The sequence below is a fragment of the Cnephaeus nilssonii genome, assembly GCF_951640355.1.
Source record: "Cnephaeus nilssonii genome assembly, chromosome: 5".
Taxonomy (NCBI): domain Eukaryota; kingdom Metazoa; phylum Chordata; class Mammalia; order Chiroptera; family Vespertilionidae; genus Cnephaeus; species Cnephaeus nilssonii.
The window spans coordinates 50,548,132-50,566,756 of NC_137076.1; the positions used below are offsets into that span (position 1 = coordinate 50,548,132).

The window sequence follows — 18,625 nt, forward strand, 5'->3', positions numbered from 1 at the left end:
AGGGATTCAAGACTTCAGCAGAGGAAATAACTGCAGATGTGGTGGAAATAGCAAGAGAACTAGAATTAGAAGCGGAGCCTAAAGGCGGGACTGAATTGCTGCAACCTCTCCGTGAAACCTAAATGGATAAGGAACTGCTTCTTGTGTTTGAGCAAAGAAAGCGGCTTCTTGAGATGGAATCCACTCCTGGTGAAGATGCTATAAAGACTGCTGAAATGACAACGAAGGATTTAGAATATTACAAAAGCTTAGCTGGTGAAGCAACGGCAGGGTTTGAGAGCACTGACTCCAATGTTGAAAGTCCTCCTGTGGGGAATATGCTATCAAAGAGTATGGCACGCTACATAGACGTCGTCTGTGAAAGCAGGAGTCAGTCGATGCAGCAAACGTATCTGTTGCTTTCTTTTAGGAAATGCCACAGCCACCCCAGCCTTCAGCAACCATCACCCTGATCAGTCCGCAGCCCTTGACATCAAGGCAGGACCCTCTTCCAGCAAAAAGATCATGACTCACTGAAGGCTCAGATGATGGTTAACTTATTTGGCAACAAGGTATTTTAAAATTAAGGTATATACATTGTTTTTAAAAATATAATCTTATCACACACTAAACAGACTAGAGTATAGTATAAACATAACTTTTCTATGCACTGGGAAACCAAAAAATGTGTGACTCACTTTACTGCTATATTCTCTTTACTGAGGTGATCTGGAACCAAACCTGCAATACCTCTGAGGTATGCCTGTATCATCTTACTACTTAGCTCAGTGGTGGGCAAACTGCGGCTCTTTGGCCCCTTGAGTTTTTAGCAAAGGCCAGTTTAGGAGTACCCTAATTAAGTTAATAACAATGTGCCTACCTATATAGTTTAAGTTTAAAAAATTTGGCTCTCAAAAGAAATTTCAGTCGTTGTACTGTTGATATTTGGCTCTGTTGACTAATGAGTTTGCCGATCACTGACTTAGCTAAATAGAGATGATTTTTAGTTTGCAATTGCTAAGAATGCTATTTAAGGTATGCCAATGGTAGGCTACTTACGGAAAAATGTAGGAAGCCAAATGGAATATGTTTCATTTGGGACAAAATTACTAAATCCCTGAAAAAAAGTCTAAATGGAACAAACATTAGTCAATATTGTTTGAATTGCGGAAGCAAAAAAAAAAATAATAAGATTTTCTTTTGGGTAAAACCTTCATATTTTTTGAAAAATTTAGAAGAGTAGCAGTGACTATATACACAAAATTTAAGACATAATTTCTGGGTTCACAGATTAAAACATTTTCTTTCTATAAAGTACTGGTACATATTTCAAGTTCAGCAAAGGATGGATTCTAAATGGATTGAGTAAAAATTCATTCTACTGTTTATCACCTTCTGTCCTCAGCTTCACAACGTAACTTCAAGTGTATAATTTGCTTCTTAAACTGAAAGGCACATTTGTTTCTCTCTAGCATATCTACATTTTCTTTATGATGTACTGACAATTGGTTTTAATTGAACATACAGCATTTACTTCTTCACTCAGTCGATAAATGTTTCTCTCTTATTTATTATTTGCAAGGTGCTGTAGTAGAGATTACAAAGGAGAGAAAAATTAACCAAAGTTTTATTTTCAAGAAGTCTACAATGTAGTAGAAGACATATGAAATAAAAAAACAATATTATACATAAGTGAATAACACGAGGCTGAAGTCATTCAGTGCCACATGAAAGATACAGGTAAAATGATTTGGAAGTTCACAGAAAACTAACCTCAATATTAGATAAATACCTAGTTAAGACACCATCTCTCTCTCTCTCTCTCCCCGCCCTCCTTTCTCTCTCTCTCTCTTGCCAAATTGTTAAACACGTTAAAAGCAAAATTTTTTAAAAAATCTCTTTCCCACTTCATTCCAACTACTTTCTAATATATGCCATTAATCATATAGAACAGTGATCGGCAAACTCATTAGTCAACAGAGCCAAATATCAACAGTACAACGACTGAAATTTCTTTTGAGAGCCAAATTTTTTAAACTTAACCTTTTGCACTCGGATGTCGAGTGTGACTCGACACGGTTAGCATTAGAATAAAGGAATTGAGAAAAAAGCAAGCGAGTGCAAAGGGTTAAACTATATAGATAGGTACATTGTATTAACTTAATTAGGGTACTCCTAAGCTGGCCTTTGCTAAAAACTCAAGGGGCCAAAGAGCCGCATGTGGCTCACGAGCCACAATTTGCTGACCACTGACATAGAATTTTCAAGTTATCTACACATCTGGCTTAGAAAAGATGATATTGAAATTAAAAACAATTACAATTTTATGTTAAAAACTTGTAGGGAGAAAGGGAGAGAATGTAACACTTGAACACAAGACCTTATTAGTCACTGACCTGGAATTTCAGTAATAGAGACTTGAGAAAAGTCACAAGTGACATCAGGTAACAGAAAACGCTGAGGATCACCAATCTCATACACTAGCTGCTCAGCCACTGTACCAAAGGAGACCAATCCCCCTGTGCCAGGGGGCTTGGAGAGGATGAACTGTCCATCAGGAAAACATTCCAGTACGGGAAATCCTATATTGTGCCTGGGTGAAAATAAGGGAACACTGCAGTTCACAACAGCCTGGAAGAAAGCCTCAGGAAAAGATATTACATCATACCAAACAATACTTTTGATGAATAACAATAACCCAAAGCTGTGCATTTTACATATTACCTTTTAAAATCATATGATGGTTTATTCATGTGTGATAAGTACTGAATATGGGTGATGTCTGGGAGCCAAAGAGAAAGAGATCACATTGAGAGGAATGGAAGAATATTTAGTATAAAAATTCAGAGAACTGGTTTTCAGAAGGTTTGGAAATGGTCTCTAGCTCCTCTTGATGGGAAGTGATGAGAACCCCTATGAGACTGCAGGAGTTATGACATCTAGAGGGCTGCCCATCATTAGATTTCTGCCCCATCAAAGTTCTCTGGTCCCTAATAAGTCTCAGAGTGAGCATGGCTTACTCCATTAGTGATCAGCTGGGTTCTCCCTCCCTCCCTTAATTATAAAGCCAAAATGGTGAAATTTGGGCCTCGGCTCTCAAAGAACTATTTATTTATAAAGTTGATCTTCCGTTAACGAAGAAGCATAAAGATAAACAAAAAGGGGGATTAAGGTTAAATTAGAGAATGTAGAGTTATAGCTTATGACCCTAGTTTGCTTCTGAAATGGTCATTTAGTAATGTTAAAAATTAAACATGACCTTTAAAAAAAATTCCCCACTGATTTTTAGAGGGGAAGGGGGAAGGGGAGGAGGAGGGGGAGTAGTGCAAAACGACAAAATAAAAATGAACACTTTATTAAAAACTTGATTAAAAACTTACTACATATCACTCATAATAATGCAATGACAATAGATATTACCAGCACCCTAATTCTGCAGATGGATAAATTGAAGCACATAAAGGCTGAGTAATTTGTCCCATCTCATGGAGTAGGAAGTAGTAGAACCAGGACTCCAAGCAATGTCTCTAGAGATTATGCTCCTTGATTGTTATTATGAGCTAAGAGATGCAGCTGATAACTATAGGAATGCAAAGATCCATGCCCTTAAAGAGTTTACAACCTAGTTGAACAGATAAGGCCAAGATGATGAAATCTAGGATCTCAAGTTTCCGACAGGTCATTAATCTGTTTCACAGTTGAAAAGCTGTTGCACTGGAAGCAAGAGGCATGGAAACCAATTAGAAGACTACTAGGGGCCCAGTGCGCAACATTCGTGCGCTGTGGGGAGGGGATTCCCTCAGCCCCGCAGGCCGGGACCCCTCGGGGATGTCCACCACCTAAGCTGGCAGGCGGACATCCCCCAAGGGGTCCTCAGTGCTGCCACAGAGAGGGAGAGGCTCCCACTACCACCGCTGTGCTCATCAGCCATGAGCCCGCCAGTGTGGCGAGTGCAGCAGCGGTGATGGGAGCCTCTCCCGCCTCTGAGGCAGCACTGAGGAGCAGCGAGCCCCACTTGTGGCTGCGGCACTCCCCCTGTGGGAGCACACTGACCACCAGGGGGCAGCTCCTTCGTTGAGCATCTGCCCCCTGGTGGTCAGTGCACATCAAAGTTGACTGGTCCTTCCGTCTGGTCGATTTGCATATTACCCTTTTATTATATAGGATAAGATAGTCTTCAGAATCTACATAAGAAACCCACAAATGTGGATAAATATGAAAGGAAGTGAAAGATATTATGGATTGGAAATTGACCTTATTGAAAATTGATGAGATAAAGGGAGTCTATGGAAGAGAAAAAAAGATCACCAGAGACTAGGTCAGTGGGAGACCAACCATATCACTGTCAAAATGTACAGTTTTGCCCAGCTGGCATGGCTCAGTGGTGGAATGTCAAACTATGAACCAGGAGGTCACAGTTCAATTCCCAGTCTGGGCACATGCCTGGGTTGCAGGCTTGATTTCACAATGGGGACGTGCAGGAGGTGGCCAATCAATGATTCTCTCTCGTCATTGATGTTTCTATTTCTCTCTTCCTCTCTGAAATCAATAAAAATATATTTTTAAAACATATACAAGACTTCCATACAGGCTGATGAGTTTAAGGTAAGAATAAAATTATAAACAAAAGCAAATCTATTCAGATATTCCTAGCAGAGTTGTGTGCAGGGCAGTAGATATAAATCTGGAAGTCATCTGCTCCCATGCAAGTGTCAACACTGCAAAAGAAAATGAACATTCTGAGGGAGAGAACTCAGACCTTAAGAGCAAAGGCCTGAGGACACATTTCCCATTGGTGTCATAAGTCTCATGTTTTATTGCTTCCTGCTAGTCTGGTACCATATGACAGCCTAGGAAGAGGAGAAGGAAGAATTAGAAAGAAGAGTGAGCAGCACCTGCCTGGCTCTAGACAAAGTTGAGAGGAAGAGTGGGCAACAAGACTCGAAAGAGATTGCCACTCACTAGACTGACAGGGGTCTGCAAAGTCGTCTCTAGATTCTTAATTTACAGTAGAAGCAAAGGCCTATGCATTATACCAAGCTTCTTATTAGTAAGTTGGCTCATGCTGTAGGAGCTTCTTAGAGTTGAAATCAAGAGACTTCTCACAACACAGCCCTAGATGGAACAGGATTATAGAAAAAGTAATTTACCAGCATGTTCTGAAATGTCAAGGTTCTAGGATATTTAGGGTATTTAGTCCTAAGAAAGTGAGACTCTATTTCTATTTAGGTACTGTATTCGTTTCCTAGGGCTGACAGGAGAGTGAAGCTCTCTTGATGGCTCTAGGGGAGAATCCTTCCTTGTCCTTTTCCTAGCTTCAGGCGTTCCTTTGTTTGTGGATGTATCACCCAATTCTTTCTTCACAGGATCTTTACATTGCTTTCCCTCTGTATGTGTCTTCCACTAGCTCCAAATTTCTTTTTATAAGAACAAAATTCCTTTTGGAATAGGGCTCACCCTACTGATCTCATTTTGACTTGATTACCACTATAAAGACCCTATTTCCAAATGAGGTCACATTCTAAGGCACTGGGAGCTAGAACTGCAACATATCTTTGGGGGATATAATTCAACCCCAAATAGGTACATAGCTTAGCCTAATAATAAACTAGAGACCATAATAAAATATCATATGTTATTTAGGGAAGTATAATTTTTAACATGCCAAAAAGAATTCTCCTGAAACTTAGCTGTGGATCCTAATAAGGGAATGATGACTAGGGTATAAAGTTTGTCTGGATTTCACAATACAAATAAAATGCAATATACAGTACAAATAAAAACAATTCAAATTTTAAAATAACAATAATTATAGTTTCATAAACAGAAAATATTATATAATAAAAGGCTAATATGCAAATCGACCGAATGGCGGAACAACCAGTTGCTATGATGCACACTGACCACCAGGGGACAGATGCTCAATGCAGGAGCTGCCCCCTGGTGGTCAGTGCGCTTCCACAAGGGGAGCGCTGCTCAGCCAGAAGCCAGGCTCACGGCAGCGGCAGTGGTAGGAGCCTCTCCTGCCTTAAGGACCCCTCGCGGGACGTCCGCTGCGGGGTCCTGGACTGCGAGAGGGTGCAGGCTGGGCCAAGGGACCCCTTCTCTCGTAAAATTTATAAATGTAGATGTTATATACCATGCTATAACATATGTATATACAAAATACAGCTCCCTACCAGTCTGGCACCAAATGCCAATCTGTGAATATTCCACCAGTACTCTGAGCACCACATTCAATGAGATGGCCTGCAAGGCTACAAAGCAAACAACAACAACAACAAAATAGCATTAATATGGTGAGCAAAATTTTCGATGCCTTTCTAGATATAAAATAATATTATAAATGAAATTTTATATTTGAAGGTATTGTCATAAAAGTGAGAAAAACCTTGACCATTTTGTTTTTGTTTGTTTTAATAAAGTAGGGTAATGATGCAGAAAGGCTAGTTTGGAATAACAGAAAATGGCCTGGTCTGAGACTCACGGGAACCCAGGCCCAGTGACAGACTGACCAAAATGGGACTAATGCATCACTGATCAGGTTGTGAGAATTAACTGAAATAAAAACATGTGAAAGCATCATGAAAACTGCAAAGTGCTTCCATATGTAAGTTATTACCAGGCTTAAAGTGTGACATTAAATTGTCATTATATTATAGAATAGGGGAGAAAATATATAAAATATTACCATCCTATTTGATATGTTAATGAACTAAAACTTATCAATATATCTACTATGAAAACTCACTCTTCAAAAATCTGGAAGATCTGAAGCTCTTTATGGAGCTGACAACATGGGATAATAAAACACTCTGGATTTTAGTTATTGGGCCTGAATGAACCCAGCCTCCACCACATAACTAGCTCTGTGACTTTGGGCAACTTACACAACCCTAATGTGTATCAATTCCCTCCTCTATCAAATGGGGATAACAACATCTGCCTAATAAGTAAATTGTGAGAATAAAAAATAATTTTGTGAAGTGCCTATCAAGTCACATAGTAGGTAGGCACTCAATAAACGATGATTACTTAAAATTTCTTCAATCAATGGTTACTTTGTTTCATAAAATTTCTTCAATATTTTTAGGAGACATCTTTCTTCAGCTTTAAAACTCTTATGTATTAAAGAAATACAATTATGTTCAGTTTAAAATGTATTTAAGGAGACCTACCAGACACATATATCTTAATTTCTGAAAAGCTTAAGTAAATTTTACTGTAATGTAGTTAAAAGAGGAAAATCACTACTAATATTATTGGACTTACCTTCCAGCGGCTAATAAGTCAAAGTCATTGCTTTTCCAACCAAACTATGAGGGGGAAAAAGACACCCACAAAAATTAATTATTTTATTTATAATTCACCAATTAGATATAGAATCTTTACATATTATGTGTTAAATCTATTCCCTACTTGATCTAAAGTATAATTCAAGATTACTGCATAGATTCAAATACAAAATTATATGGAGAGACTAACAAAAACCTCTCAGAAAAACATGAAGTAGAATTTTGCTCTGGACAAAATGGAATAACCTGGATCTCATTTAAACTAATGCCTGGAACAACAAAAAAGCCAGGTAACAAACATATATGAAACCACAGTGTTTAAGACTTTGGACATCAGGCAACAGAAACCAGTGACCCCTAACTAAGCAAGCTGAAACGAATGAGATGGGCCTGTGATTGTTTCCAAGCCCAGTGCTGGGAGGGGGAATCAAAATGGAAGCTGGCAGGTTCCCTGAGTTAAGGAGCTGAGAGTCGAGGGAGACCACGATGACTAGAGTTTGCAGGATAGATTACCACATAGAGAGAACCGTACAGATAGAGAACTTTAGAGATCTTAACAGGACTCCTTGTTAAGTACGCAGCCAAGAACTAGAAATAATGATAAATATTGGAAGCCTCTGAGTATACATAGGATACAATTTGCTCCAAGTAGTAGCAAAACCAACATTACAATTTGCTCCAAGTATTAGCAAAACCAACATTACAAAGAATAGTACTTCCTGAGTGGGAGGCAGAAAAGAGAGGAAGAGCTAGGCCCTAAAAAGATAAACGGATTGGAAAAGGGAGGGAAGGAAGAGTGTGCTGGAGGAACAGCTGGGCCCAAAGGTATATGGATTTGAGGACCAATATGAAGGCTTTAGAAGCAGCCTCCCACGGGAGAGTGCAGACTTAAAACTAGAGAACACAATTTCAAAAAAGCAAAGTTAGACACTGGGTTGGGTGTGAATGGATGAACAGGGAGATCTAAGACGCCCAAAAGATGGCTCATTCTATCTATATAACACGATTATAATTTTCCCTCCATATGTAGAGAAAGCCTCCAGTGTCCTGGAGAAGCTGGATTTGACTTCAGAATATTTTACAACAAAGAACGCCAAGCTCCTAAAGGATTAAATGGAGGCACACCAAGAACTAGGAATTTGACCAGGAAGAGGTTAATATACCTATTTTTAGAAAAAATTACTATTAAAAAATTAGCATAAGTAAAGTAGTCCCCAAACATATAGAAGTGTTCTCAAAAACTCTTAAGATTCTAAAGGATCCCAAGGTATTGAATAAAAAGCTGCAAGAGTTATTACACCAACCACACACACATATATAAACCAGTTTCACATGGTCATCTGAAGAACTTAGTTAACAACAACAATAAAATATTCTACCATATTTTAATGAACATCCTATCTAATAAAACAGTAATATGCAAATTAACCATCACTCCGCTACACCCACCAGCCATGCCCACCAGCCACGCCCACCATCCAATCAAGTGAGATATGCAAATTAACACAACCAAGATGGCAGTTAACTTGCATATCCAGGCGCAGAGCGAAGACTGAAGACAGTGGAGAAGGAAGCCAAGCACTGCAGAAGGGAGCAAAGCTGCAGAGAAGTAAGCAAGCAAGCGGGGCAGGTGGAGAAAAGAGGGAAGCAGGCGGGGCAGGGGAGAAGGGAGTGAGAGAGGCAGCAGAGAAGGGAGGGAGCAAGGCAGTGGAGACGGGTGGGAGTGAGGCAGTGGAGAAGGGAGTGAGCGAGGCAGCGGAGAAGGGAGGGAGCGAGGCAGTGGAGACAGGTGGGAGGGAGTGAGGCAGTGGAGACAGGTGGGAGGGAGCAAGGCAGAGGAGACGGGAGTGAGCGAGGCAGTGGAGATGGGAGTGAGCGAGGCAGAGTAGGCAGGAGGGAGCGAGGCAGAGGAGACGGGTGGGAGAGAGCGGAGATGGGAGGGAGTGAGGCAGCGGAGATGAGTAGGAGGGAGCGAGGCAGCGGAGAGGGGAGGGAGCGAGGCAGAGGAGAAGGGTGGGAGCATTGCTCAGGCTGCAAGAAGCCCTATTCTTGCAGGAGTATTCCTGCAATGGGCGGCTAGTCATTATATAAAATCAAATGTGAAATTCAGTGTGCCTTTTGGTACACTAGACATATTAGACCTCTAATAGGAAAGCAATTTATTTACTTTTGGCTTGTTTTTAGTATTTTGAACTTAACAAATTGGCACACTTTGTAATGGCCAAAGAAAATTCCATGTGTGTTAGTAAGCAAAACAAAGATGATAAGCTCAAGGTGACAATTATGTTTTCCTAGGCAACTTACAGCGTGAATGAGGGGTCCCAGCACGAGAGCACTGTCCACGCAGCGCCCTGTCAGAACGACGTCGGCACCCAGGTCCAGGGCCCTGCTTATGGGTCTTGCTCTTTGGAAAAATAGAACATCCCTGTTATTGTTTCTCACCCAGGTCAGATCAAAGCTTTTGATTTAAAACACACACACACACACACACACACACACACACAAACACAACTGCTTATCACTTTGTCCAATGACTCAAATATATTTCAAGTAATTCCAGGCATAAAATGATGTGGACAAAAACACTCGCCCAGATACTTCCATTCTTCTTATTATTTTTAAATCAGTATTTCCTGTGTAACTGTTTATCAAGTATTCCGTGAACATTCACCCATTCTACAATGCCGGTTTGTCTGGGCATACAATTCTAGAATGCCAGTTATTTTACTTCATGGAGACTATTTCACAAATTCCTGGTATCCAATTTTGTTGTTGAGAGGTATGTTATCAGTCTAAGTATTGATGTTTGTGTACTGCCTTTCTCTTTGGATGCTCTTACAATCTTAGTTTTCGGTTTTAGACAGTTGCATGGTGTTATATCTTCTTTGTTTAATCTGTTTGGGATTGACTTTTCTTCTTGATCCTGTGGATAAATATGTCTCATCAACCCTGAGTAACTCCCAGCCATTGTCTCTGGACATTGCTTTCCCCATCCTATATAATAAAAGGCTAATATGCAAATCGACCAAACAACGGAATGACCAGTCACTATGACGCACACTGACCACAAGGGGGCAGACGCTCAATGCAGGGGCTGCCCCCCTGGTGGTCAGTGCGCTCCCACAGGGGGAGCACCGCTTAACCAGAAGCCCTGAGCCAGGCTCAGGGCTGGCGAGTGCAGCGGTGATGGCGGGAGCCCCTCCCGCCTCCATGGCAGCCCTAAGGATGTCCTACTGCTGGCTCCAGGGGGAGCGGGCCTAAGCCAGCAGTAGGACATCCCCTGAGGGCTCCCAGACTGTGAGAGGGTACAGGCTGGGCTGAGGGGACCGTCCCCCCCCCACCTGAGTGCACGAATTTCGTGCACCGGGCCTCTAGTTCTTTATATTCTCTTCTCTCACTCTTAGATAGGATGTTAGACCTTATAATTCTATCCACGTATCTCTAACTTCTCTTTCATTTTCCATCTCTTTATCCTGGGTTGATCTTAGTAAATTTTATCAGATTCATTTTCTAATTCATTAATCTTCCATTAATTGTATCTAATCTGCTGTTTAATTTACCCATTAAAATTTTATTTCAATGACTATATGTTTGATTAATAAAGTTTATTTGGTTTCTATTCAAATCCACCTAGGCCTTCTTTGAAAGCTTGTTCCCTGCTCTGGTTTTTATTCTGTCTTCATTTCTTTAAACATCTTTAACATGCTTATTCCATTTTGCATCAAAACATTCCAATTTATGAATTCCATGGGCATTTACATTTTTTTGGAGTGTCAGACTGTGAACTATTAAGTTTGGTGAGGCTTTATCTGTGGAGCAGCCTCTTTTGAGGGGACACATGGATTTGCATTTGCTTCTGCCAGATGTGCTGGTGATATTAGCAGCCATAAAGTTTTTAACTCCCAAGGCTTAAAGTTAAATTCCTCTTTCTGTCCTGCTACTGGTTTAGATAGGTCAAGGGGGCACTGTAGCAGCTACAGTTGTCAGAGAATGTCTGCCTCCTTTACTCAGGCCTATTGTCTGGCCTGGGAGCTGCAAACTATGGTGGATCTTGAGAAAGTCCTGTGGATATTCCTAAGAGTTTCTGCTGCTACCTGGCACACTGGGAAAAAGGCTTTTGAAATGGCCAACCCTTTGAAGCCACATGTGTCCATCTATATTTGAAAGGATGGAAGGGAGGGCGGGAGGAATAAGGGTCGTAAGAGAAAAGACATTACCCAAGGTACACATTCATGCTTTCAATGGTGTCTGGAAATTTCTTCCCACTCTCCATATCTCTGATAGCAGATCCTTGCAGAGCCTCCTTCTATAAACATTTTACAAAAATATTTTAAACCTTCATTCATAGAGAGCTTACTTGTATTATACAAAAGTAGAGTTACAGTTGTTCATATGGAAAATAATACAATAATTAATAAATAATAGAAGAATAAATTGTGTTTTGTGTACTCATAACTATAAACCTACTTTTGCCCCACCATGTATATGCTAAACAATAAAAACATGTAATAGGTAAGTAGAGTCCTATACATTTCATTATTGGGTTAAAGAAATTAATATATATTGAAAAAGTTATTCTGTATATTCTACTTCAGGCATTTTTCATATGGTGTTTCATTTTGTTTTCCAAACAACCCTGATTAGGCAGGTGTCACAACCCCTATTTTGTAGACAAAGAACCCAATCAAGAAAGGCTGAGTGAAGCCTATTGGTGAAACATGTGGGCTCTGCCCCCTGGCAAACCACCAGCTTCCCGGTGCTTCTCTGAGTTTCTTCATCTTTAAAGTAGGACACTGATAGTATCGATCCTATAGGATTGGTGTAAATACATATATAATCTCTTCTAGTTCCTACAAAGTGACATGCAGAATTTGAAAGGTCCAATAGCAATTTCTCTCCAGTAAAGAATCATGCTTCCTATCAAGTGAACGTTCAGAATAAAAGTTATCAATACATGTTCCCCTTAACCTTTTGCACTCGGATGTCAAGTGTGACTCGACACGGTTAGCATTAGAATAAAGGAATCGAGAAAAAAGCAAGCGAGTGCAAAGGGTTAATCATGAAATGATGTATTCAGGGACTCCGAATGCAGACATGTTTTCCCAGGCTAAGCACCAAAGCGCTGGAGAGAGCATGGTATAGGGCAGTGATGGGCAACCTTTTGAGCTTGGTGTGTCAAACTTCGCCAAAAAACTGAGCATAGCTCGGGTAGTGTGTCACTTTGAGGAAAAAACATTATTTCGCAAATGTTTCATCCTCAGGAGCAGCAAATGTTTCATCCTCGGCATGCGGCCGCCTCAGAATTGAACCTGGGACCTTTCAGTGCTGACACGCGTATCATAGGTTCGCCATCACTGGTATAGGGTGATCTCTACAACCTCGCCCCTCAAAAGAAGGGCTCAGGCTAAAACAGGACAAAGCACCTGAAAACTGTGTGAAGCACCACAGCACCAGCTACAGCTGCACAGAGATGGTCACTCATCAAAGGAACATGTCATCACCTCCCGAGGCTCTAAAAGTGGAGGACCCTTTCTGTCCTCCTGAAGTCCGTCCACAGCACAGAGTGACACCAAAGCCAAAGCAACTTCACCACCAAAGATTAAAGCTGGGACTGCTGCGTCCTTACGTCCCCAACAGGGATTTGGTGTTTTATATCTATTACAAAACATAGCTATAATATATAACATAACATATGCATACACATGAAAGTGGGTGACTCATTATGACAAGTGTATATTTTCGTTGTGTTCAGTTACTATTTCAACAGGAGTAGGCAGGGTTTTGGCTATGAAAGGTCAAACTCTGATACTCCCAGGCAGGGACCTGCTTCACAGTATTACTGTTTGCATGTTAGATCTCTACAAACAAATGAAAATCTGTCCGGGGTTATTTTCTTTTCCATAAGGGGAAAAACAGGTCGACAGTTTAATTCTCTTGGATAAGACTTTAAGATTTGTCATCACATTGGGGTCATTAAAGCAGAAGTCTGCCACATGCTCACGTAACATCCTATTTAAAGTAAATCAGTGGCCCTAGCCGGCGTGTATACTCAGTGTATAGAGTGTCAGCCTCTGGACTGAGGGGTCCCGGGTTCGATTCCAGTCAAGGGCACATGCCTGGGTTGTGGGCTCGATCCCCAGTAGGGGACATGCAGGAGGCAGCTGATCAATGATTCTCTCTCATCATTGATGTTTCTACTAGTATCTCTCCTCTCTCCCTTCCTCTCTGAAATCAATAAAACAAAAAATAAAGTAAATCAGTGGATAGTTATGGCAGCAAATTCCCTCACAGTAGTTAGAAGGATTCAGATGAATTTAAAATATACTATTTACACAGAAATAAGACAACTCTGCAAGGTTATCTCCACAGCAGTTTTCACACATCAAGAATCTAAACCTGCACAGAGAGGACATTTAGCAGGCCTATATGAGCAAGCCAAAGGCTCTACCAAGATAAAGCTAATTAGCAGATCTGTTCTGTTTACTCTCAAACAAACGAGTCCATTGATTTTTGTGCGTTCCTGACAGCTAGCACAAGTATCCAAGAGCCCACAAAAATTGCTTGCATTTCACAAGTGGGATTTTACAGCCTTTGAATTTCACAGGCAGCCAAGCTCAGCCTAAGAAAACAGCACCAATGAAAAGCTTGAAACATCTAGGTTTTCAAAGTGAAGTGGCAATAAAAAAAAACTTTATAATTTCATTTCCCTTCCTGTTGTGACACAGAATGTATCACCTGCAGCAAACTCCATCAGCTGGAACCCAAATAATGTTAAGATTAGAAAGGTAGGTAATCACTTGTGTTAAAAAAACAAACTTCACGTTTTGTAAGAAGCACAATTTCAACTTACACTTCCATGTTCAAAGAAGGGTCCAAAGTTATTCTAAACATTGTCTTCAGTGAGTCAATAAATCTTTCACACCAGGCACATAAGTGGTTTATAAACATAAATGGATAATCTAGGCAATTGACATACCAGAATTTCTAGACTAAAGTGACAACAGATTAGAGAGAGATTTCTAGAGCTCAGTCTGAAGAGTTATACCCAAATCCAATAATTAGATCAAGGTAAACGATCCTAATTGTTCATCACATGATATGATGGCTTCTTGCTTAGGAGTATATCACATAAATGTCAATAACCTCTCCCAGGATGTCATCTCCAGTGACCACTGCTATTTTCACATCAACACCAGCCTTCCTGGCCACCTTGTCCAGGGCAGCAGCACACATGAGAGGGTTGGTACCCCCAGCATTGCTGACCACACGCACGCCTGCCAGAAGAGAAACACATGGCGCTCACTCTGATGCAAGTTCAATGTGCAGTTTTCATTCAAAGAACTGCTTTCTCCTCCCACTGTTTTGCTTGTTTGTTTTTACTCTTTAAAATATATTTTATTGATTTTTTACAGAGAGGAAGGAAGAGGGATAGAGAGTTAGAAACATCGACGAGAGAGAAACATCGACCAGCTGCCTCCTGCACACCCCCCACTGGGGATGTGCCCACAACCAAGGTACATGCCCTTGAACAGAATCAAACCCAGGACCCTTCCGTCTGCAGGCCGACGCTCTATCCACTGAGCCAAACCGGCTTCGGCTGTTTTTACCCTTTAGAGGCAAATATACCAAAGGCAATGGCATCCCTATATAATATTTAAGTGGCTGAAGACACTTCTGGTGTTTACGCTCATCAGATGCACGGCTGGTGACTGATGTGAATGGAGATGTAACTCTTGGGTCCTCATAAAAATATCTGTGGGCTATTGAAGAAATGACTAGTTCTAATTTTAAAAATTCTTCGGATTTTCCAAATAATCCTCTAGAGCAGTGGTTCTCAACCTTTCTAATGCCGAGACCTTTTAATAGTTCCTCATGTTGTGGTGACCCCCAACCATAAAATTATTTTCGTTGCTACTACAAAACTGTAATTTTGCTACTGTTGTGAATCGTAATGTAAATATCTGTGTTTTCCGATGGTCTTAGGCGACCCACAGGTTGAGAACCGCTGCTGTAGAGCCTCAGACCATCGTAAAACACAGATATTTACATTACGATTCATAACAGTAGCAAAATTACAGTTATGAAGTAGCAACAAAAATAATTTTATGGTTGGGGGTCACCACAAAATGAGGAACTGTATTAAAGGGTCCTGGCATTAGAAAGGCTGAGAACCACTGCTCTAGAGGGAACTGATCCAATCAATTCCATTTTGAAAACCCTAATCTTTAATTTGATGTCTGACAGTTATTTGCTGAGATAGACCACCTGGAATACTACAAAGTGGCTAAAGCGGGAGAGTCAACATTCCAGAATTCGAAGGTAGAAAGGACTTGAGTGATCACCTAATCCAGGTGTTCTCATCTTTTAAAGATTCGTTATCCTTTGAGGAATCTGATAAAAACTATGGATTCTCTCCTTAGGGGAAAAAGCTGCTTTTGCTTATAATTTCAGGGGCATGTCAGATTCCCTGACGCCTAGCCTTGGACACCAGATTAAGAAACCTTGACCAAATCCAACTATCTCGTTTACAAATGAAGAAACTATGGGGCAGAGACGCTAAGTGACGTGTCCAAGGTGGTGCAGCTTGTTAGGGACAGCGGCAGGATGAAAACCCTGGGTGTCCCACTCCCTGGGTGTCCCACTCGCTGTCTGCTGTCCTCTGTGGTGTCAGACTCTATATGGACTGTGTGGGTGGTTAATGGCCAAATGGCCATCACACAAAATCTGCAAAGGGCTCTGGATGTTTTGCTGGACCACTCCTATTAACTGGCCAAAGAGTGATTATTAAGTATAAACTATTAGAATTTATGCCCTTTCTAAACTAAGTACGATATTTTTTAATCTGTTTTCGCTCTCTTCAACCTATTCAGATACATCTGAATCTACCTCCATCCTCTTCCCACCTCCCTCCACCCCACTAACACTTTCTTAAAACTCCTTCCTTTTTGGGTTCTGGTGACTGCACTATCAGGTTCTTCCCTGTCTTTCAACAGTTCACCTCTTCCCTCCCCTCACATTTTATATCTCATTCTTTGACTCTGCCATCCCTCCTCTTTCAAGGGTTCCCTAAAGCTCAACCCTACTTTTCTTTACATCCAATCCCACCTCTCCCTCCTTAAGAAATCCTTCCTAATAATGGATTCAACTAGTAAAAACTCCCTCCCTCAAACCTGTTTTTATTTCCACCCTCTCATCCAAGCAGTAGTATCTTCAACCTTGTTTGTACTGTGATGTCTAACTCTGTATTTAGCGTATAGCAAGAGCAGTAGTAGAGGCCCTTGTGTGTTAACTGACATTTTATGATTCTAAAATGAAAGATAATATATAAATAACAAATTTACTACCAATACTTAAGGTCCATAAGAAGTTTTGGTCAAGTCTGACACCTTGTTTTCTTTGTGCCTTACTTTCAGGATAACTTATTTTTTAAAAAGGACATATAGCTCCCCCTAGAGGAAAATAATGATATTTTAGAAAACAGAACCTCCTAACATATATTGAGATTCACCAACAATAAAATTAAAGGGTACATAATAACCACATCAGACTAGCAATTATTAAAAACTCTTCATCTTGCCCTAGCTGGTTTGGCTCAGTGGATAGAGTATCAGATTAAGTCCAAAGGGTCCCAGGTTCGATTCTGGTCAAGGCACATGCAGGAGGCAACCAATCGATGTGTTTCTCTCACATTGATATTTCTCTCTGTCTTTTCCTCTCTCTTCCACTCTCTCTAAAAATCAGTGGAAAAATATTCTTGAGTGAGTATTAAAAAAAACCCACAACAACTCTTCATCTTAATTATCTTAAACAACAACATATTGTAAGGGATTTATCCTTCTTAAGCAGAGATACATTTGCAGTACTTAAGAGATACTCAGTAATGCCACTGGAAGTTACCTCAGGACCCAACTGCAAAAGACTTTCTTTGTTAGCCCAATAAATCACACACTATGGCAATGCGGTCAGAGTCTCGGATTTGGTTCAAGTATAGTCAGCAGCTTTTATGGATCCCAAGACATCTTCCTAAGATTTGCTCTGAGCCACAGAGACCCAGGGTGAGAGAGTTTGAATCAGTATAATTATAACTCTCTGACTGGAAATCAACCCACATATGTTGGTGTGTTAACACTGGCTATATTTTTAAATATCCTTTTACCTAATAACAACTGCCTTCTTTCCTCAGAACCACATCAAAGTGGCTCATAAGGCCTTTTAAATGTTAATTAAGTTAATTATTTATTTTTAAGGATATTTTAAATCTATATAATATAAATATAGTATTGAAATATGTTTAGCTGTATTACATAAACATATATAATCTATATTACATAATATATAAATGTATATCCTCTCTTTCTTAAAACTTGACATGCCATTAAATACAGAAAATTAAGATGATTTAAAAGTTTTTCAAATTACCTTTTTTGTGAATGTCCTTTATATATGGAGCCATGGCAGTGTGTACAAAATCAGGAACATAGCCCAAATCCTAAAATATAAAAATAAATATGTTATCCGCTATGAAATGTATTTGGTCAACTCAAAGGCAACAGACTAATCAATCCTTTAATTACTTTCAAGGCTACTTTTAAGTTAAATTTTAAGTAATTGTAATATTTATGTTGTCCGAAAAGAACTAATCCCTTATGAATTTGAAGTTATAATAAATCAATGGAAATGTCTACATGATATTAAAAATAAACTTAACCTGCATTATTACCAAAGAGATGAAATAAGAATAACTAAACAAATTAATCACTTTTCTTTTGTGATCTATAGCAGTTTTAACTCCAAAGTTTTATTAAAAACTAAAATTCCTAACACTATACATGTCCTCAGCATACCCTTAGACTGTCAAGAGAAGGTAATGCTTTCACATTTATTTGGTGGATTATAGAAACAGATGCAGGACACCAATAGGGTGGAGTGGAGTAAGAGTGGTTTAAAGAACAAACTAGATAATTAGTTACGTTTCTAGGGATTCACTTTTAAATTAACTCTACCAAGTAAAAGAGCTGCTTACATGAACTAAATATCACAAAGTTGATGACATAGCTACACTAAGACTTGGTCATATTCTCTAACAAGCTGCATGATTTGAATGGTCTTCCGGTCTAAATGGAATTTCTGCTGGGATATTCCATGCCTGGGGCCAATTTCTTGGCCTTATGTATTAAAACAAAAATAATTAATTTACTGGATCTAACAAAAATATTTCAAAGTTAGGACTAAGACATTGATCACATATTACATATGACAGCATAAGCAATTTTTCATGTTAATAAAGCTTTTCATAAGTATAATTTTAGTGGCTACATAGGATTTCATTGTGTGGATCTCTCATCATTTAC

General features: G+C 39.9%; 1 protein-coding gene across 5 annotated transcripts in view; it reads right to left on the reverse strand.

Annotated features, from left to right (window-relative positions):
* LOC307099815 (uncharacterized protein) overlaps positions 1 to 18,625 on the reverse strand; it is a 96,691-nt gene that overhangs the window by 72,366 nt on the left and 5,700 nt on the right. For all 5 annotated transcript variants that reach the window (XM_079771796.1, XM_079771800.1, XM_079771798.1 and 2 more), the window contains 7 exons: positions 17,694 to 17,763; positions 14,418 to 14,548; positions 11,492 to 11,580; positions 9,579 to 9,678; positions 7,252 to 7,295; positions 6,159 to 6,236; positions 2,376 to 2,572 (listed from right to left, as the gene is read on the reverse strand). In XM_079771796.1, the coding sequence (XP_079627922.1) occupies positions 2,376 to 2,572; positions 6,159 to 6,236; positions 7,252 to 7,295; positions 9,579 to 9,678; positions 11,492 to 11,580; positions 14,418 to 14,548; positions 17,694 to 17,763 (709 nt within the window). The remainder of the gene's footprint in view (positions 1 to 2,375; positions 2,573 to 6,158; positions 6,237 to 7,251; positions 7,296 to 9,578; positions 9,679 to 11,491; positions 11,581 to 14,417; positions 14,549 to 17,693; positions 17,764 to 18,625) is intronic.